The following is a 19013-nucleotide window of genomic DNA, read 5'->3' on the forward strand; positions in this document are numbered from 1 at the left end:
GCTCCAATTTGTATGTGTAATTATGTTGTTTTCTACTCACTGTATAACGGGGAGCATGGCAGTGAGGAAAAGTCACTTCTTTCAAAATTTGTTTCTTTTTAATTGGAGGATAACTACTTTATAATATTGTGTTTGTTTCTGCCCATACATCAATATGAATCAGCCATAGGTATACATAAGTCCCTCCCCCTTGAACTTCATTTCTGAAAAGTCATTGCTTAATTGGTGTCTAAACCAAAAACCAATCTGCCATTTTGGAAAATTACCAAAACCAAAACACCCCAAATAACAATATTTAACCCCCTTTCCACTGCAGGGGCTCAGAGTGTTTCTCAGAGCCAATTTTAGATCCGAAATATAAAATCCCAGAGCTAATTTTGGGAAACTCCTTCTTCTCCTCAGTACATAGAGCACATCTATTTCTATCCAGATTTGCAGAAGAGTTGTTTCAACACCAACTGAAATTAGATATCGCAGGCCAAGGGCAAACTTTATAAAAGTCTCTATTTAATCATTGTTGTTGTTGTTCTGTCGCTCTGTCGTGTCTGACTCTTTGTGACCCATGGACCGCAGTGTACCAGGCTTCCCTGTCCTTCACTATCTCCTGGAGTTTGCTCAAACTCATGTCCATTGGGTCAGTGATACTCTGAGTCCTTTCCTTTCCCTGGAATTAATGTTTGCGACCATCCAAACCTCCGTGGTCATACTTGATCATATCTAAGATTTGGGTGGGACATGGACACCACCTGCTAAAAAAATCTATCTGTAATGACCCTTGTGGTTAAAAGCATAGACTGTGGAGCCAAACTCAAGTCGAGTGCCTCGGACTATGTAACTTCAGGCACATTACAAACATTACTTAATATCATAGACTCTTGGTTTGCTAATGTGTGAAACAGTGATGATTAAACCAACACCAAGGATTTGTGGTGGGGATTAAATTAAAATGGGGCATCATATATATTAAAAATGCACAGTGACCAGCAAAGAATAACCTCTCAATTAATAAATGAACGGTGTTTATTATTAATGAAATATGTTAAATAATTCTTTTGAGGGAGCTTCATGACACAGATAGAGTTCAAAATCACACTTAACTGGATCAATTTCAGTTTATGATTGCAACACATTTTTGGCTAGATTTCTAGCTTATGAGCCAACAATCTCATTTCTCTGGGCATTTTCCTGTCACCCCTCATCCTCATCCACAGAGATGAGGGACTCAGGTCTGTGCTGTCTGATGCTAACTCTATCTAGAACAAGCAGGTTCTTTCTGCCAGGTTTTGGGGTTTGTCATTAATGCCCAAAGACTCACTGGATCTATAACATGCAAACATGGGAGCTACAAGGAAATCATGTTTGAACATGTGTCTTGGGGAACTAACTGTACATAATAAACCAATATATATTATATAGTATAATATACAGTTAATGTATATATTAAGTCCAGATAGGGAATAAAGTTTATTTTGGCAGAGAGTGTTAAACAGAAAACAAGTCTGCAAAAATAAAAGAACAGCCAAAGAGCAAAGACAGATGAAGGCATCTTCCTGTGTTCTCAGTTCTTGGTTTCCTTTTTTCCCTAGATCTGGCCACATTACTGCACTTTTGCCTCCAAAGGACACCCCTACATCCTGATACTAGATTCTATTTTTCACTAATCTAGATTGTTACTTGCTTTGAGGGGAGGGTAATAAAAGTCACATCTAGCACGATTACTAACTTGTGTGAAACAGATACGCTCTTTCTTGCGCATGTGCAGAGTGCCAGGCCTTGTGCCCTGCAAAAAGTCTTTTAGAAATCAGTTTCAAAATAATCATTCTGAAGTCAACATGTAGTGCTTCTTGCAGTCAATTATCCATTCCTGCTACAGTGGATTTGCTCTCTGTGGATTCTATCACCCGTAAATTTGGACCATGTCTAGGGGTTGCTGTATTACAGGAGGTCTAGGTTCAAATCTTTGCCCTCCCATATACAGCTGGGTGACCATGAGTGTGTCCTCTGTGCTTGAAAGATATTCATCTGCACAACGAAGGGGGAGGACAGGATATCCCAGGTGACCCTCAGATGTGAGTTTCCCCGAACCTGTGATTCCTTTCTCTAGTGGGATGGTCCCTTGAAGAGAACACGGCAATGTCTTACAGCAGTATTTCATTATTTGAAGCTGAGTGTGGTATCTCTCACTTCCTCAACACTCAATGTTCCAGGAGATTCTTCAGCACCTCCGTCTTCCCCACTAGGCTCAACAAACAATGAAATGATTCAGGGAGTTGATGTTATCCAACCTCTGTTATTGGTACAACTGAGAAGCCAGGATAGCAGAAGGCTATCTATGGGCTAACCATCAGGGCCTCGCATTCACAGAGGCTGATGTAGCCACTTCAGCAGCTGAATATTCAAACTGGCAGCAAGAGACCAACCTTCATTTGAAAAGACTCATCAGCCACCTGGTGGTGAGCTGATTGCATTAGACCATTTTCCTTCTGCAAGGGACAGAGACTCACCTTGACTAAAATCAATACCTTGTCTGAGTATAGGTCATCTTTCCTCTCTGTAGGGTATTAGCAAATATCGCTCTCTGAAAGCTCGTGGAAGGCTTGATTTAACAGCATGGAATCCTGCATAAAATCTCATCAGACCAAGGGGCTCATTTACCAAAGTAGATGCTGCTGTGGAATCACGGTTAGGGGTTCCCCTGACCCTTCCACATCATGCACCACCCAGAAGTAGCTGGCCCAACACAGTTGACATAATGGCCTTTTGAAAGCTAAGGCACTAGCAGCTGCAGATGAAAATAACGAGATACCACTACACATCATCAGAATGGCTAAAATTTTAGACTGACAACACCAAATGTTGGCAAGGATGTGATATGAGACATCCTATGCTTTTATGATAAGAACGTAAAAGAGTACAAATGCTTTGGCAAAAGACCTATCCATTTCTTAGAAAACTAAGCGTAAACCTGTGCTATGATCTGCTATGATCCAGAATCTCATTCTCAGATATTTAACCAAGAAAAGTTGAAGTATACATCTACAAAAGGACTTGCGTGAGAGTGTTAATAATGGCTTTATTCATAACAGCCAAAACTAGAAACAGTTCAGATGTCCTTCAAGAAGGAGATGGATAAACAAAGATGTTCGTTTAATGAAATACTACTCAGTAATAGAAAGGGACAAGCTAAAAAACCATGTAAACACATGACAGATTTTAAGAACCTTATTCTGAATAAAAAAACTTGCACATGATTCCATTTATTTGATGTTTCTGAAAAGATAACACTTAAAAAAAGTGAAAAATATTAGGAGACTGCTAATAATAATAATAATAATGAGGACTGACTGGTAAGGGGCACGAGAAAACTCTTGATTGTGCTGTAAGCATTCTGTAATGATAAGATTTGGTTACATGGGTGTGAACATCTATCAAAACTCATTGGATGATATATTTAAGATTTGTTTTATTATGGTTAAGAGCACAACATGATATATACTCTTTCAGCAAAATTTTAAGTGTGTATTACACTACTGTTGACTATAGGTACAATGCTGTACATGGATCTCTAGAGTTTAATCATCTGCTTAACTAGAACTTTATACCCATTTAAAGTAACTCACATAAAGTATACCCATTTAAGTAACTCACATTTGCCCCTCCTCCTGGTCACTGGCAACTACATTCCATTCTTTGATTCTATGGATTGATTTTATTAGGTTATCAATGAACTTAAGATTTATGCATTTCACTGTGAGTAGATTTTACCCAAAAGAAGTGGATTAGCAACTATCTGTCTGTCTAAATATACAGACTTTTTATAGTGACTGCTATTGGCAAGCCACAAATTTGTCTAGTACTCTTTCTAGCAGCTTCACTGTAGAGGGAAGGTGTATCCTATCGGGTGCTTGTTCTTGTATTTGTTACTATTTCTTTCCCTTAAATAACAGTGAAAAGCTCCTCTTGTAAGCGGGTCATCTGAGGGCCTGAGATTCTCTGGGCTACTTGAACTGACGGCAGAGTCTGATTTGCCAGGATAGCTTTTGGTCATGATTTTATTACGTATTTGTTGAGTTACTATTTAATTCCTATTATTTGTTGAGTCATTGTAGATGGTTGTGCTTAGTTCAGGCTCACACCTTCAGTGTAACTGAGCACATTTGTAATGACTCATAGTCTTCCTACCTTTGAAGGGCTAATTTGTAAAAGAAGAAGTAACCACATTCTGCTGTTGATGTTCAGTTGCTCAGTTGTGTGTGACTCATTCTTTAGGTTATAAGCAGTTACTAAAGGGGAGAGGGTTGTATAAGGCCGTGAAATCCAGTAGGGAAGAATTACTGGGGTCATCTTAAAGGTTGCTCTCACATCCCAGATTCCACTATACTTCCTGCCCCATGATGTTTTTCAAACATATGACATACTGAGGCTGTGGAAGAAATACTCAAGCCCAAGACCCATGCCAACCTCCATCCCCAAGATGGTAAATCCCTTTCCCCATCCTTTGCCTGTCTCTTCATGTGTAAATTCTCCCTTACTGTCCCTGGCCAGAAAATATCTCCTCCTTGAAGTTTCCCCATGGCTCTGGGTGGAAGTTCCCTCAAGCGTCCAAATCATGACTTTGAGCACTTGGTTTATAAGCAGTGTGTCTGTAGAGGCTGATTCCACAATGCTGTGAACACAGAGTATTCCTAAATAATTCTTATCTCCCTAGCTGCTGATTTCAAGAAGTTAAAACATTTTGAAGTTTGTACAAATTCAAGCAGCACATGGAAATGCTTCCCCTGATCCCTTCAGTGGCCTCAGGGTGGAAACTTCCAGTAGGAACAAAGGAATGAGAAAAAGAAGCTTTTCCTGGAGCGCTTTCAGCATAATTGGATCTTGGGGACATTGTCCCAAAAGTATAAAAAGTTCTCTGACTTTGTATGCTTCCATTTCCAAACTTTTAATCACTTTGGGGAACATAATAGTCCCAACTGCAGTTCTGATTTCAAATTGTCTTCTACATGGACTGGTTGTTCTTTAGAAAGTTTGCCTAAAACACAGAAGTAAGACAGAGTGGGAGGAACTGGCTTTCACCCCTTCTTCTCATCAGAGCTGGATATCTCAGCCTGGACCTTTCAAACTAGTGATGATATTTCTGGCCCATATACTGTTCCTGGGTTATAGGGACCCTTTCTCAGTAGGTTCCTAAAAAAGGTAAGTGAGGGTTCTTATAAAAGTAATCCTCAACCTTTTATCAGCGCAGGGGTATTTCCAACTTCTGACTTGATTTTTCAAAGCTGCTGGGGCTTGGAAAGGGAGGAAATGAAACAATTTCAGTGATATCACAAAGACCAAGGGCCATTCAAAACCCCCTGGATAGAAAAACCTAGATGGCAAGAAGCCTCTGAAACTTTTGTCTCATTTCATGGATTCCTCTAACTTCAGAGGCAGCCCTAGGATGAGATGGTCCCACAGTTTCAGAGCCTCTTCTGTGCAACTCCAGGGAGCACCATTCACACTATAGCCACAGAAATGGCTGAAGCTGTCCTGCTGTTACGCTCCAGAGGTGCCATCTATGTTGCCTACAATGAAAACAGTTTCTGGGAACTGCTCAATGGCCTGGCTCTGGCGGGCCTCATGGGCTGAACAACTCAGGCTTTCTGAGCCCTCCTGGCCCGTTTCAACAAGCACAGCTCTACTTTATACTTGATGTGATGTGTGCTGTGCTAAATCACTTCAGTCATGTCTGACTCTTTGTGACCCCATGGAGAGTAGCCTGCCAGGCTCCTCTGTCCATGGGATTCTCTAGGCAAGAATACTGGAGTGGATTGCCGTGCCCTCCTCCAAGGGATCTTCCTGACTCAGAGATCGAACCCACATTTCTTACGTCTCCTGTATGGCAGGAAGTGGTTCTTTACCACTAGGGCCACCTGAGAAGCCCACAAACTTGCAACAAATAGTAAATAAGCCAGTGATTAATGCACGGTATAATGAATATAGACAGCAGTACTGTACTATAATTATGTGATGTGATAAATATCACGACACCAATCATATTGCAATATATAAATGTATCAGAGTAACACATTGTACACCTTATATTTACGTGTTATATGTCAAACATATTCAAGACTGGAAAAAAAAAAAGAAGAAAAAAATCACTGTTTTAGTTATCTAAGAGAACTAGATTTCCAGAAACTGTGACCCACTGTGGATTTCTGGAGACAGTCCTCTCTCTGTCTTCATAGAACATCAGGTTCAAACTATTAGGAACATAACAGCATTTCCAGATCACAAAGTTACCATGGAGACCGGCCCAAGTTCTCCAAGTTCAGTGTCCTTTGTCCTTAAAAGCCCAGCTAGATTCTACGCCACTTAGGATTACTTCATGACCCCTGTTCTACGCATACACTGCATGCCCATTTGGATGTCCTGGCCTCTCCAAAATCCTTCTGCTTACCCTCTCTGACAGGCTGTGAAGCCGTTTATGCCTGGGCCATGGGTCACCCCTGTTCCTCACAGGAATTCTCACACCTATATACCAGGTGATCAACAGGTGTTTTGATGAGTGGATCAATGTTCAAACATGGATGGATGGATGGATGGATGAAAGAATGGACAAGACAGGTGGTTGGACAGACAGATGAATGGATAGCCCTGGAGTTTGCATTGCTCAGGAGGAAAAGAGGTCTTGGGAACAATAAGAATATGTTTTCTGTGAAAATGATCTGGAGAAACAGAATGAGTATTCACAGCTAATGATTTCCCTAGTACCGAGCACAAATTGGAAGAATATGGAGCAAACTTAAAACTCATTTTTCCAGCTAAAGTTTAATGAGATCAATTGCCATATAGCACATAGAACCACTTAAACGAATGTGTTGTGTATACTGTCTCTGATCAAATGCATTAAATAATCAGAATCGTCATTTTAAACATTGTAAATTTGATATTCTATGACTCCAAGGTAGTTTCTAATTTTATTGATTCTTTTTTTTTTTGGAAACAAATAGAGACTGCTTTCAGAATTGTTTTCTAATCATTCAGCCAGACTGGAACTCCTGACCAGATGCCCTGGATCTGTGTGAGACAACAGATGTGGACTCTGTATCACTGAGCATTTTATTCAGTTGAAAGAGGATACATACCATGGAAAGTGCCAACCAGACAGCCTCTGTGACAGAGTTCATTCTCCTGGGCCTCTCGGCCCACCCAAAGCTGGAGAAAACGTTCTTTATGCTCATCCTGCTCATGTACCTGGTGATCCTGCTGGGCAACGGGGTCCTCATCCTGGTGAGCATCCTTGACTCCCGCCTACACACGCCCATGTACTTCTTCCTGGGGAACCTCTCCTTCCTGGACATCTGCTACACAACCTCCTCAGTGCCCCTCATCCTTGACAGCTTCCTGACCCCCAGGAAAACCATCCCCTCCTCAGCCTGTGCTGTGCAGATGTTCCTCTCCTTTGCCATGGGAGCTACGGAGTGTGTGCTTCTGGGCATGATGGCATTTGATCGCTATGTGGCCATCTGCAACCCCCTGAGGTACCCCGTGGTCATGAGCAGGGCTGTCTATGTGCCCATGGCTGCTGGCTCCTGGGCTCTTGGTGGTGTTGCTTCCCTGGTTCACACATCCTTGGCGATTCAGCTGCCCTTCTGTGGGGCCAATGTCATCAACCACTTCGCCTGTGAGATCCTGGCTGTCCTGAGGTTGGCCTGTGCTGACATCTCCATCAATGTGATCAGCATGGGGGTGACCAATGTGATCTTCCTGGGGGTCCCAGTTCTGCTCATCTTTGTCTCCTACATTTTCATCCTCACCACCATCCTGAGGATCCCTTCAGCTGAGGGGAGGAAAAAGGCCTTCTCCACCTGCTCTGCCCACCTCACAGTTGTTGTCATCTTCTACGGGACCATCCTCTTCATGTATGGGAAGCCCAAATCCAAGGACCCCCTGGGGGCAGACAAACAGGACCTTGGAGACAAGCTCACCTCCCTCTTCTATGGGGTGGTGACCCCCATGCTCAACCCCATCATCTACAGCCTCAGGAACAAGGATGTGAAGGCTGCTGTGAGGAACCTGGTGAGTCAGAAATGCTTCACCTGGTGATGTTTGGAGGACAGATGTTCCTGCAGTTCTGTGTCTCTTGGCTGCTTTCACTCGTGAATCGCAGAAGAATGTGCCTCCCAAAGAAGATATGTGTAAAGAGTCATCACCGGAAAATCGAATTACACATACAAGGGAGAATTTTAGCCATTACTGGACTCAATTAAAAATTGAAACCACGAAACCTAAAACCTGATGGGAGTGTGACTTGAGGGGATGGAAGTGGAATGAAGCTGAAAGAACAATTTGTGATGTTCCTGCTTCTCTACTGGGCAGGTCTGAATTCACCTTTGTGAGCAAGTTGCTCCTTTGCTTTGAGAAAAACAGACTAATTTACCTTTGTGTTACATAAAGATTCAAAATCCTGCTCTAAAAGGAGGCACTGAAGCCAGTGTGGAGTGAAATTTCATGACACAGCAGTGGAAAAAATAGTCTTCCCTGTAGGTGAAATGGCACGTCTTCACATATTATTTTTCTTGGAGGCAAGGTTGAGACTGGATATGAGAAAGAAGCTGTCTCTGAGACTGAGAAGTTGGGACCTTGTAGATTACACACAGGGCGCTTCTTCTGAGGGCAAGTAAGGTGAATCCTGCAACACGTGTGTGGAGGGTCTTCGCCTCGCATCTGGATACAAGCTTTGTGTTCCTGCCCCAGTGAATCCTGAGTACACAGTCTGGTCCTATAGTCTGGAGAGTTAAAGGATGGTTCTATGGGAAGAGCAGGGTGGGGGCAGCACCGTGATTTGAGGAATGCTGGAGTCAAGATGCTCAGATGTGACCAGTAAGAGATGGAGCAAGGCAGCTGGGCTGAGGACCGGGTGATAAAACTGAAAGGTGGGGCCCGTTCACATGTACCAACAAGCGTTCTAGAGGTAGAATGTGTGAGGGTCTCAGTCAGCAGTGACACAGAAGGGGACAAAACACGTAAGGGAAGGAAATGGCCTCATTTTCCTCCAGGCGATCAGAGGCCCATTTCTCCATGAGAATCAAAACTTTGCGATGGAAACACATGCTCTCAGCCTGCCTTGCTTGGACATCCTGGGCTCCTCCCGCCTGAGAATTGGCCAGCCATACTCTTGTGGCCCCACAGTGCTTTCTTGCGCATTGAGGGCAGAAACCTGGACACAGTCACCGCCCTGTGGTCCCTTCAACAGTCTCCGGGCTGTGGGAGCTCAGGGCATGTTCCCGTTTCACCCTTTCATACCCAGTATTACCTGTCCCACCCTGAGGGGATGTGCCTTTCCCTACTGAGCACAGAGTCCACCCATGCCCTTCTCAGCTCACTAAAGGGAGGAGGACCTCAACTTGAGATCAGTTCTGACCTTTACAATCCAGAGTTTACTTAAAAATGAAAGGTACTTGCAGAGCAATCTTCCTTTTCAACCTACTTCATTTCACTGGTTTCTGGCTTGGAGATCTATGCCCAGTTCCCACCCACATCTTTCTAAAGGACCCAAGGAGGTATTCCTCCAGTTACTGAAAGAGCTGCTGGCAGACAGCCTTCAGCTGTCAGTCATCTTTGGAAATTCGATAAGAGGGCTCTTAGCTGAAGAGACCTGACTCACCCAAGGTCATACTCCCTTCCCCAAGGCAGCCCATATCCAATGACTGATTGGTGAAGGGATATAAATGCCTCTTCCTACTAGAGACAACTCTGAACAACCATCCCAGTACCAGGGTCCCCTGTGGGGTTGACTGAGGCCTTTGTTGAGACTTCACCATAGCCTGTCATCCCTCTCTGCCCAACCCTCCATCTTCATCCTCCCTTCCACCAGTATTGAACCCAAGAGCTCTCCCTAATAAACCTTTTGAGCTCCAATCTCTGTCTCAGAGTTTGCTTCTGGGCAAAACCAAATTGTGACACCATGCAAAGTCCAATGCTCAAGTAAAATGTGTTATCTTTTTAGAATCCTGGACACTGGTGATACTTAACAAAATCATGGAGAATAGTAGGTGGATGAGGTGGCACCATATTGTGTTAGCATCAGAAACTTTGGAACCAGACCTTGGTTAGATTATAGCTCCTCTCTTTATCATGGTTGTAACCTTGAAGTTTGTTTTATTCTGTATGTAACTTCTCTGAAATCTTCCCATTGGCCCCCCTCCCCTGTCCATCTCTCTAGTTTAATGTTTCCCAATCTTTTTCTTGCCATAAAACACTTAGAAAATTATAATAGAGTTTGTATACAAAAAAAGTTGGGGGTTTTTAATGGCATGATTGATTAAATCACCAGCCACTAGTGACCAATGTGAGCTCCAGCCGCCCTCCCCTCCCTGGAAATCAGGGGTTAAGACTGAGAGTTCAACCCTCTACTCAGAGTTGGTTCCCCTAGCAATCAACTTCAATCTTAGGTGCTTTCCAGAAGTCACCTTGTTAACATAAACTCAGTTGTGGCTGAACTGGGCTTGTTAAGAATAACAAGATACCCCCTTCACTTTATGGCTCTAAAGTGTTTTTCAGAAACAGGATTAAAGACCAAACACTATGATGGAAGTTGTTCCCATTGCTCTTGTCACTGAGGAAATTCCAAGGATTTTAAGAGCTGTGAAGGACTTGGCAGCTGTGAGCCAGAAGCTGTGGACAAAGTCCAAATATATGTGATAAAAATATCTTGGTCATCTGAATGGACAAATATATATTTTGTATAAATCACAATGTCGCAGAACCTTAGTTTATATTTTGCTGATTATAGTCCTGTAGTATCTGCCCCTGTGTTTCCTATTAATTGATGATCAGATCTACATACTTGAGAGGTTTTTGTTTCAGTGTGGTGATGAGCCCACGGGCTCCTGAGATCTTTTGATGGGGCCCAAGTATCTTTGATGGATTCTTGCTTTCTAATTATGTCAAGTTGTTCCAGGCTCAACATGGACAGTTCCTCTCCAGACCTGGAAACAACCGTTTTTTCTAAAGAGCTCTTGTTTCCTTTGGTATTCAAAAACCACAATCTGGGTGCTAGGGGGGCTATCGAGATGTCAAAAGTTTCTAGGCCTTTTCAGTGGAATACATATGTACAATTTAAATTAAGATCTACAGAATTTTTACTTAACCTCACTGACTTCTTCCCCTAAGTATATATCCTCATTCCGGAAAAGGATGGAGAGGACTTAAAGTTACATCAATGTAGTAAGATGTCACGAGCTACCACGGACAGCTTCTGTAAAGAGCAGAAATGAGTCAAGCTGTCCCTTTGATATGTATTTCTATTCCCGTGTGCCTGGCAGTACTTGGGCCAACTGGAACAACTGAGGCACTGGCGTGTGCCCTTCTCTTCCTCGTGCTTCCGAGCTTTCCCGAGGAGACCCAAGCTCATACATAGACTCTGTGCGACCCCATCCCTGGGATTCTCCAGGCAAGAACACTGGAGTGGGTTGCCATTTCCTTCTCCAATGCATAAAAGTGAAAAGTGAAAGTGAAGTCGCTCAGTCGTGTCCGACTCTTAGTGACCCCATGGACTGCAGCCCACCAGGCTCCTCCGTCCATGGGATTTTCCAGACAAGAATACTGGAGTGGGGTGCCATTGCCTTCTCCGCATACATAGAGTACTGGGGGGCAAAGGGCTGGGGAACAGTTCAGGGAGAAACCCAGAGAGGGAGGAGAGGGAAAGAAGGACTCCAAAGGCATCTTACAGCTCAGGGTTGACCTTCCGAAATCTTGGTGAGCACAGTCACCAGTCCCTGTTCAGCATGGGTGGTCTCTGATCAAAAAAGGCATATGCTGCAGACAAGAAGGAAGCTAGCAGGTCTTCTCTGAATGAGGGTGAAAAGTCCTGAATTCTGCAATGCTGCTCTGCTCAAGATAGAGGTTTCCAAAGTTTAAGAGAGGTTTGTTGAATATTTGAAAGGGTGAAACCACAGCCAGAAGCTTGGTCTCTATGGTCAACAGTCTCCAGGGTATTAAAATCATGCTTTCTAACAATTTACACTGCATGTTTGTTTGTTCATTTATAGATGTATAGATGTCCTATGTCAAGATGTTATGATGTACATTATAAAATGTTTACAAAAATAGAAATTAAAAAGATGGAAAGAGATAAAGAAAATATAAAAAATAAGAGTTAACATGGGGCAAAAAAGAAAACAAAAGTAGGTCACAAATTCACTTATTAATTCATTTAGCAACTGTTCATTGAATGCCTACTGTGAGCCTGGTACATTTTTCATACATCTAGGATACATCTGTGAACAATGCAGGAAAAAACCTCTGCCTCTGTGAAACTGACATTCTAGCAGGAGAGAAACAGACAAGAAACAATGACTAACAAGTATAAAGAAATAACTTAGAGTGTTAGAAACTGCGTGGTATCAGGACTGAGGCATAAAGGAGGACTGAACACACGCATCTAATTTTGCTCCTTTGTGAAACCTGCAAAAACTACCATAATATGTTCTTGTTTTGCTTAATTTTGTTTTTAATGACAAAATCAACAGGGTTAAGGAGAAGAAGGGAGATATCAGAGTGAAGACTTTTTGAACACTGGAAAGTGAATGGTCTAGTGGCCTTTCCCATAGCTGATCTGATAGAGCCAAATCCTAGGCCATAAACTAGGAGAGCTGAGCCACAACCAGACCTACAGCACAGAGGACCCGCTGTACCAAGTCCTTCTGGGACCAAGGATAAAGAGGGATGCTGCTGAAATAAGGAGGACTGGGCAAAAAACCTCTAAGAAACACAGGTCCCAGACCGCCTCCCTCATCCTGTGAAGTTGGTTGACTGTCCCTTACCTACCTTAACAAAAATTTATTCTCTGGACAGGGTAAGACACATGCACCAAAGAAAGATTCCAAACAAAAGGACATCATTTCTGCAATCAGCTGACCATTTTTGGATCCAGAGCTGCACTACCTATGAAACCAGATTCGTTTATGAGCCCCCAATGCTCTGTGAAGGCCTGGCCTATTGTAGGCACTCTGAATTTATTTGGTGGGACACAGAGAAGAGGGAAACTTCTAGGTCACTTGCTTTTTTCCAGTCCTGAGATCCTAAATTTGGAAATGCCAGGGGTGCTAAAGGGTTTGTCCTGTGGGCTTCACATCCTCCCAGCTCTATTGTGGGCTCTGCTGAGTTCTCACTGACTGGGGCATCAGGTTAACTCTGGCAGGACCAGAATGACCCTTCTTCTCTAATGCTTTCTAACTGCTCAGCAGGATGGATACAAAGAGGGGGAGGGGGAAAGGAAGTGCTTCTGGAGGGACTTCAGAATAATTGGATCTCGGGGACATAATCTCAGATGTATAGAGTTTCCAAATTTTGTCACTTCAACTTCTAAACTTTAAATCACTTCAGGGACTAGAGTAATCCCAGGAGCAGAGTGGGATTTAAATGGCTTCATGTCTGCAATGGACAGTCCTTTGTGTATTTTTTCTGAAACAGAGCAAAGCCAAGAAAACTTAGCTTTCATCCATCTCAGGGGCTAATGCCTCTGGCTGGTACTTTCAGACTCGATTGGCTATTTTAGGCTTCTGGACTATCCTCAGACAGAAGAAAAGCGATTTTCTGTATCGACCTATTTACAAAAAAGGTAAGAGAACACCATATGTGTGTGTGTGTGTGTGTGTGTGTGTGTGTGTATACACTTATACACACTATATATATATATACACACACATATATACACACACACAATACTATATACATTAACTGTTGTGGACCCAGCATCATTTCTGACTTTATGTCTTGTGACTACGTGGCATGTGGGGAATTTGAAGTAAAAGGACATCTTAGTGTGTAACAGAAAGTTCAAGAGCAAGAAATTCAAGAGGTCATTTAGTCCCTGGGATGGAATACCTTTCAAAACAATCCAATCCCGAGTGAGTATGAGGGAGCCAATGGCCAGAGAGGAAAAGGGACTTAATGGTTGCCAGGCCATGAGTGATTGGCAAAGGCCAGCTCTTTGGGTAAATGCTTCTGAGGAGCTTTGGAAGGTGAGTGAAGGAATAAAGGAATGAATATCCCAGGGGCTTGGGGGCTGTAAGAAAGGGAACTGTGAAAGAGGAGAAAGATAACATCCAAAAATGCTTGGAGGGGAATGGTCAGGAATTAAGCACAAAAGAGATGAGTTATTTCCACCAGTCCTATACCTCAAAGCAGGTGAAATCATACAAAGGGAATGTAACACTTCTCAAAAAATTGATTAAAATAAATTGGCCATACGTGGTATAACTTGAAGTAAATGTGTGATATCAACCTTGAACATGATTAGAAAAATTCAGTCCAATCTGGTAACACTTTCATGGGCAGCCAAACGTCATAAAGTAGATTTTGAAAAATTTCTCTCCATTTTACTTAGAACAACACAAAGAACTACCCAGATTGCTAGAAGAGTTCCCTAAGTGCTCAGCAGGACAAATTTCCTCATTGGTTTCCTGGCCTCTTTAGGTATCAGAGAATCATGAAGTTGGCTTTTTGAGTTCATAGAGGTGAAAGAGCAGAGGCACTATGGACAGGTCCAATGAGACCTCCCCCATGGTGGGGTTCATTCTCCTGGGCCTCTCAGCCCACCCAAAGCTGGAGAAAACATTCTTCATGCTCATCCTGCTCATGTACCTGGTGATCCTGCTGGGCAACGGGGTCCTCATCCTGGTGAGCATCCTTGACTCCCGCCTACACACGCCCATGTACTTCTTCCTGGGGAACCTCTCCTTCCTGGACATCTGCTACACAACCTCCTCAGTGCCCCTCATCCTTGACAGCTTCCTGACCCCCAGGAAAACCATCCCCTCCTCAGCCTGTGCTGTGCAGATGTTCCTCTCCTTTGCCATGGGAGCTACAGAGTGTGTGCTTCTGGGCATGATGGCATTTGATCGCTATGTGGCCATCTGCAACCCTCTAAGGTACCCTGAGGTCATGAGCAAGGCTGTCTATGTGCCCATGGCTGCTGGCTCCTGGGCAGCTGGAAGCACCAGTGCCACGGTGCAGACATCCCTAGCAATGCAACTGCCCTTCTGTGGGGACAACGTCATCAACCACTTCACCTGTGAGGTCCTGGCTGTCCTGAAGTTGGCCTGTGCTGACATCTCCATCAATATAATCAGTATGGCGATGGCCAATGTGATCCTCCTGGGCATCCCAGTTCTGTTCATCTTTTTCTCCTATGTGTTCATCATTGCTACCATCCTGAGGATCCCCTCAGGAGAGGGGAGGAAAAAGGCCTTCTCCACCTGCTCTGCCCACCTCACAGTGGTGTTCATCTTCTACGGGACCATCCTCTTCATGTATGGGAAGCCCAAATCCAAGGACCCCCTGGGGGCAGACAAACAGGACCTTGGAGACAAGCTCACCTCCCTCTTCTATGGGGTGGTGACCTCCATGCTCAACCCCATCATCTACAGCCTCAGGAACAAGGAGGTGAAGGCTGCTGTGAGGAACCTGGTGACTCAGAAAGGCTTCACTTGGTGATGGTGGAGGGGTCCTGATGGTTCCTGCTCCCTGATTTCTCTCACCTGAGGGTCTCAAGAGCATAAGATGAAGGGATAAGTTCATGCAAGTTTCCATAGGTAAATTTAATTACTCAGAACCTCATTATACCCAAGAACTCTGTGTGAATAGAAAGCAGTCAGTGTGAATTTTCCCATCAATCTATAGGCAATTATACAAAAGTATATTCTTGCTGATCTAGCCTTTTACTTCTCTAATCTTCCATGCATACAAAACAAACTGATGTCAAAGAAAAGTAACTCTTCAAGTTTTATTTTCTAATTCATAAAAGCTCTACTCTATAGAGCTTTTCATAGTCTATAATTCAGTCACTGCTTGGCTCGCTCAGCATATTTGAATGGGTCCATACTTTTATGGTCACCTGTCAACTTTTCCTACTCCATATCAAATATCAGTAGTATTTTTATCTTTATCTTCATAGTACTTTATTTTTATTGTCATTTTAATTCTTGAAACTGTTTCCTGAATCATTCTCTCCCTATGTCTCCATAATTAGCCTCTTTCCCTTGCCCTTAACCAAGGACCCAATTAGAAAATCATTTACATCCTTGGAGCAGAGAGAAAAACAAGGTGTGGCAGACTAGTACAAAGATTCATGCTTTTTTCTTTTTCTTTTCCTTTTCTGAAAATGTTATTCACCCCTGGGTTCTTTCCCTAGATAACATTGGCTTCCCATGGGTCATCAGAGGATTGTGGAAACTGAGAAATGTGGAGGGTAATCAAATAAATTCTATTAACTACCTGACCTGGCTTGACCAAGTGTGCAGCCAAGAGGTGACCATCACTTGCCTTTGTACCTAAGAATCCCCAAAGCCACGCGGTCAGTATTCAGAGGGAGAGGCGGTGGTGCCCAGAGATGAAGGAGGAGACACGTAAGAATCACCTTCTTGACTGGTGAGGAATTCCCTAGAGTTATCAATCTAGAAGCTCAGCTAAAAGAATGGGCAAAATAGAAACCCTCTGACAGTTGATATGAATTTTTATTCCAACAGAGAGGAAACTAACTAACACTCAAAGCAACCAACCTTTGCTGAAAAAGAGTTATTTCAGGAAGATGGTCAGAAAATTAAAGAAAATTCTCAGTAGTTTTTTTCAGTGGAATTCAAGAGGGTATTGAATCAATACGAGCAGTCTAAAAAAGGAGGCTAGGAGAAAAGATAACTGAGAAATAACAACATTTGCTCAGGGGAAACAATCCCACTTACTTGGATCCAGTATGGAATTCATGAGGACACAGAACAGATGAAAGACGAATAATAACTAAAAATTTTTTCACTGAATGGAAGTTTTAGATATTCTGTTCATAAAAGGTTCATCAAACACCCAGTAAGAAATTATAGCAAAAGACCCACTTACCTAGATTTAAAGATAGATTTTAATTCCTATACATACCAAAATAATTCTGCAGACTTTTCCACAGAAGAAAAGAATATTTCCTAAGAAGGGATGAGAGTCTGCCAATGTCCTGCTGTTTCCCAACTCTAAATGTAGATGTTGGAAGGTTTATGAAGTTCTGAGGGCAAGGAAATGGGTTGTGAGTCCTGAATTCTACACATCCCTTCTCACTGCAGATACGGATACAAGGGTTTAAAAGACACTTGCTGTCATACGTAAACACAGACAGCACATATCCATACAATCTCTTCATGAAAAGAATTTATTTAGAATGTTGTCCTAACAAACAGTTAAAAATAAAAAATTGAAAGGCAATGATAGAAGAAAGAGTGGGAAATGATGAAATACATAAGACCATTCAAGTCTAGTCAATTCTTATACCAATTTTGCAAAGATGAATACATGAAGGAATTATTAGCAATCATGTCGAGGTAAATAGTGATAATGAAGCAATGATAGAGCTCCAGTTATAATTTTAGATGATTTCATATAGCTGGGAAATGGAGAAAGAGAAAGTTACACCCCACTGAAGGCTTCATCTTACGAAGGATATGGTGGGAAGGGGTTCCTATAAATACAGTCCATTGCACTGATACTGAAATGCAGCAAAAGTCTTAATATGCTTGTTGAAAATTTAAGAATAAATACCAACAAGTATTAGGGTAGAGTTTTTGAAAGAATTAGAGGATTATGAAAGAACAAAGAAAGTTGATCAAATGAAAAAACTCATTTATTGAACCTGAGGAAATTTAAATCACTATATACTAAACAGATAATATATATTACCCAGTGGTCGCCTTTTTTTTTTTTTTTTTAAGGAATTGCAAGGTTTTGAATGTTAGATCAATTACTGCAACCATTTTATTAACAGATTAAAAAAGGAAAAGTAATCTCACCCACAAATGTTGAGAAATAATTTGGTAAAACTTAGCATCCATTTCTGACTCTCTTAAAGTAGTAGATTTGAATAGAGGAATCCATCCTTGACATGAATGAAATGATCAGAACAACAGCAAAGGGTACACTTTATGGCAAAACATTAGTAACATGCTTACAACCTGGCTTAGGACATCTCTCAATATCTGCATCATTCTGCAGAGTCTAGCTAATTAAACCAGATCAGAAAAATAAATGAGGAATGAAATACAGAAAAGAAGAAAACTATTTAGTAAGTAAGCTATTGTTGCTTACTGAGAACAAATTGTAATCAAGTGCTAAACTAAAGTGATTGTATATAATTTACACCAGTCACAACAACTTTAAAATACGTAGGAAAAATACGTAAAGAATTTTAGTATATCAGACATTTACAATGGTCATGAATTAACAGAAGAACTTTTTAAAATATGTTTTCATTTCGGAGGGAGGAAAAGGCCTGATTGTAAGCTTCAGGACAGTCCGGGGTATCCTCCACGTGCCCTCATTCAGAGCCAAAACTGTTTCTAACAGGCTGGGATGACCCATGCTACATCCACTCTCCCATCCTGAGGGCAGGTCCATTCTATTTGTTGGGAAAAGGTCCAAGCCCGGGGCTTGGAAGCAAACAGAAAGGCTCACTCATCAAAGGTTCTCAGAAGAATGAACAGCCAGCGGGGCGAAGGAGATGGTAGGGCAAACTGAAAGAGGAGTATCGACATAAATACAGTGCCATGTGAAAACAGACAGCTGCTGGGAAACTGTGGAACAGCGCAGGGAGCTCAGCTCAGTGATCGGTGTCGACCTAGAAGGGTGGGATGTCGGCGGCGGGGGGTGGGAGGGAGGCTCAAGACGGAGGGGATGTATGTATCTTTACGACAGATTCTCATTGTACGGCAGAAACCAACGCAACACTGTGCAGCAATTATCCCCCAAGAACTGTGGTGTTGGAGAAGACTCTTGAGAGTCCCTTGGACTTCAAGGAGATCCAACCAGTCCATCCTAAAGAAAATCAGTCCTGAATATTCATTGGAAAGACTGATGCTGAAGCTGAAACTCCAATGCTTTGGCCACCTGATGCGAAGAACTAACTCATTGGAAAAGACCCTGATGCTGGGAAGGCTTGAAGGTGGGAGGAGAAGGGGACGACAGAGGATGAGATGGTTGGATAGCATCATTGA

The 19013-nt window shown here is 42.6% G+C and overlaps 2 protein-coding genes across 3 annotated transcripts; both read left to right on the forward strand.

The window, feature by feature from the left end:
* Positions 1–7128: 7128 nt before the first annotated feature.
* On the forward strand, positions 7129–8088 carry LOC122453096 (olfactory receptor 13C7). The gene has a single exon (XM_043486949.1). It carries the CDS (start codon positions 7129–7131, stop codon positions 8086–8088), a length of 960 nt encoding a protein of 319 aa, XP_043342884.1.
* A 6435-nt stretch (positions 8089–14523) lies between these two features.
* Positions 14524–18093, forward strand: LOC122453103 (olfactory receptor 13C7-like). 2 transcript variants are annotated; one of them, XM_043486959.1, is made up of 2 exons: positions 14524–15456; positions 18067–18093. In XM_043486959.1, exons 1-2 carry the CDS (start codon positions 14524–14526, stop codon positions 18091–18093), a joined length of 960 nt encoding a protein of 319 aa, XP_043342894.1. The 2 variants fall into 2 exon arrangements, with proteins under 2 accessions (XP_043342894.1, XP_043342893.1); XM_043486958.1 differs by lacking the exon at positions 18067–18093 and having other exon boundaries at positions 14524–15483.
* Positions 18094–19013: the final 920 nt, after the last annotated feature.

The sequence above is a fragment of the Cervus canadensis genome, chromosome 14 (genome assembly GCF_019320065.1).
Source record: "Cervus canadensis isolate Bull #8, Minnesota chromosome 14, ASM1932006v1, whole genome shotgun sequence".
In the NCBI taxonomy this organism is placed as follows: Eukaryota; Metazoa; Chordata; class Mammalia; order Artiodactyla; family Cervidae; genus Cervus; species Cervus canadensis.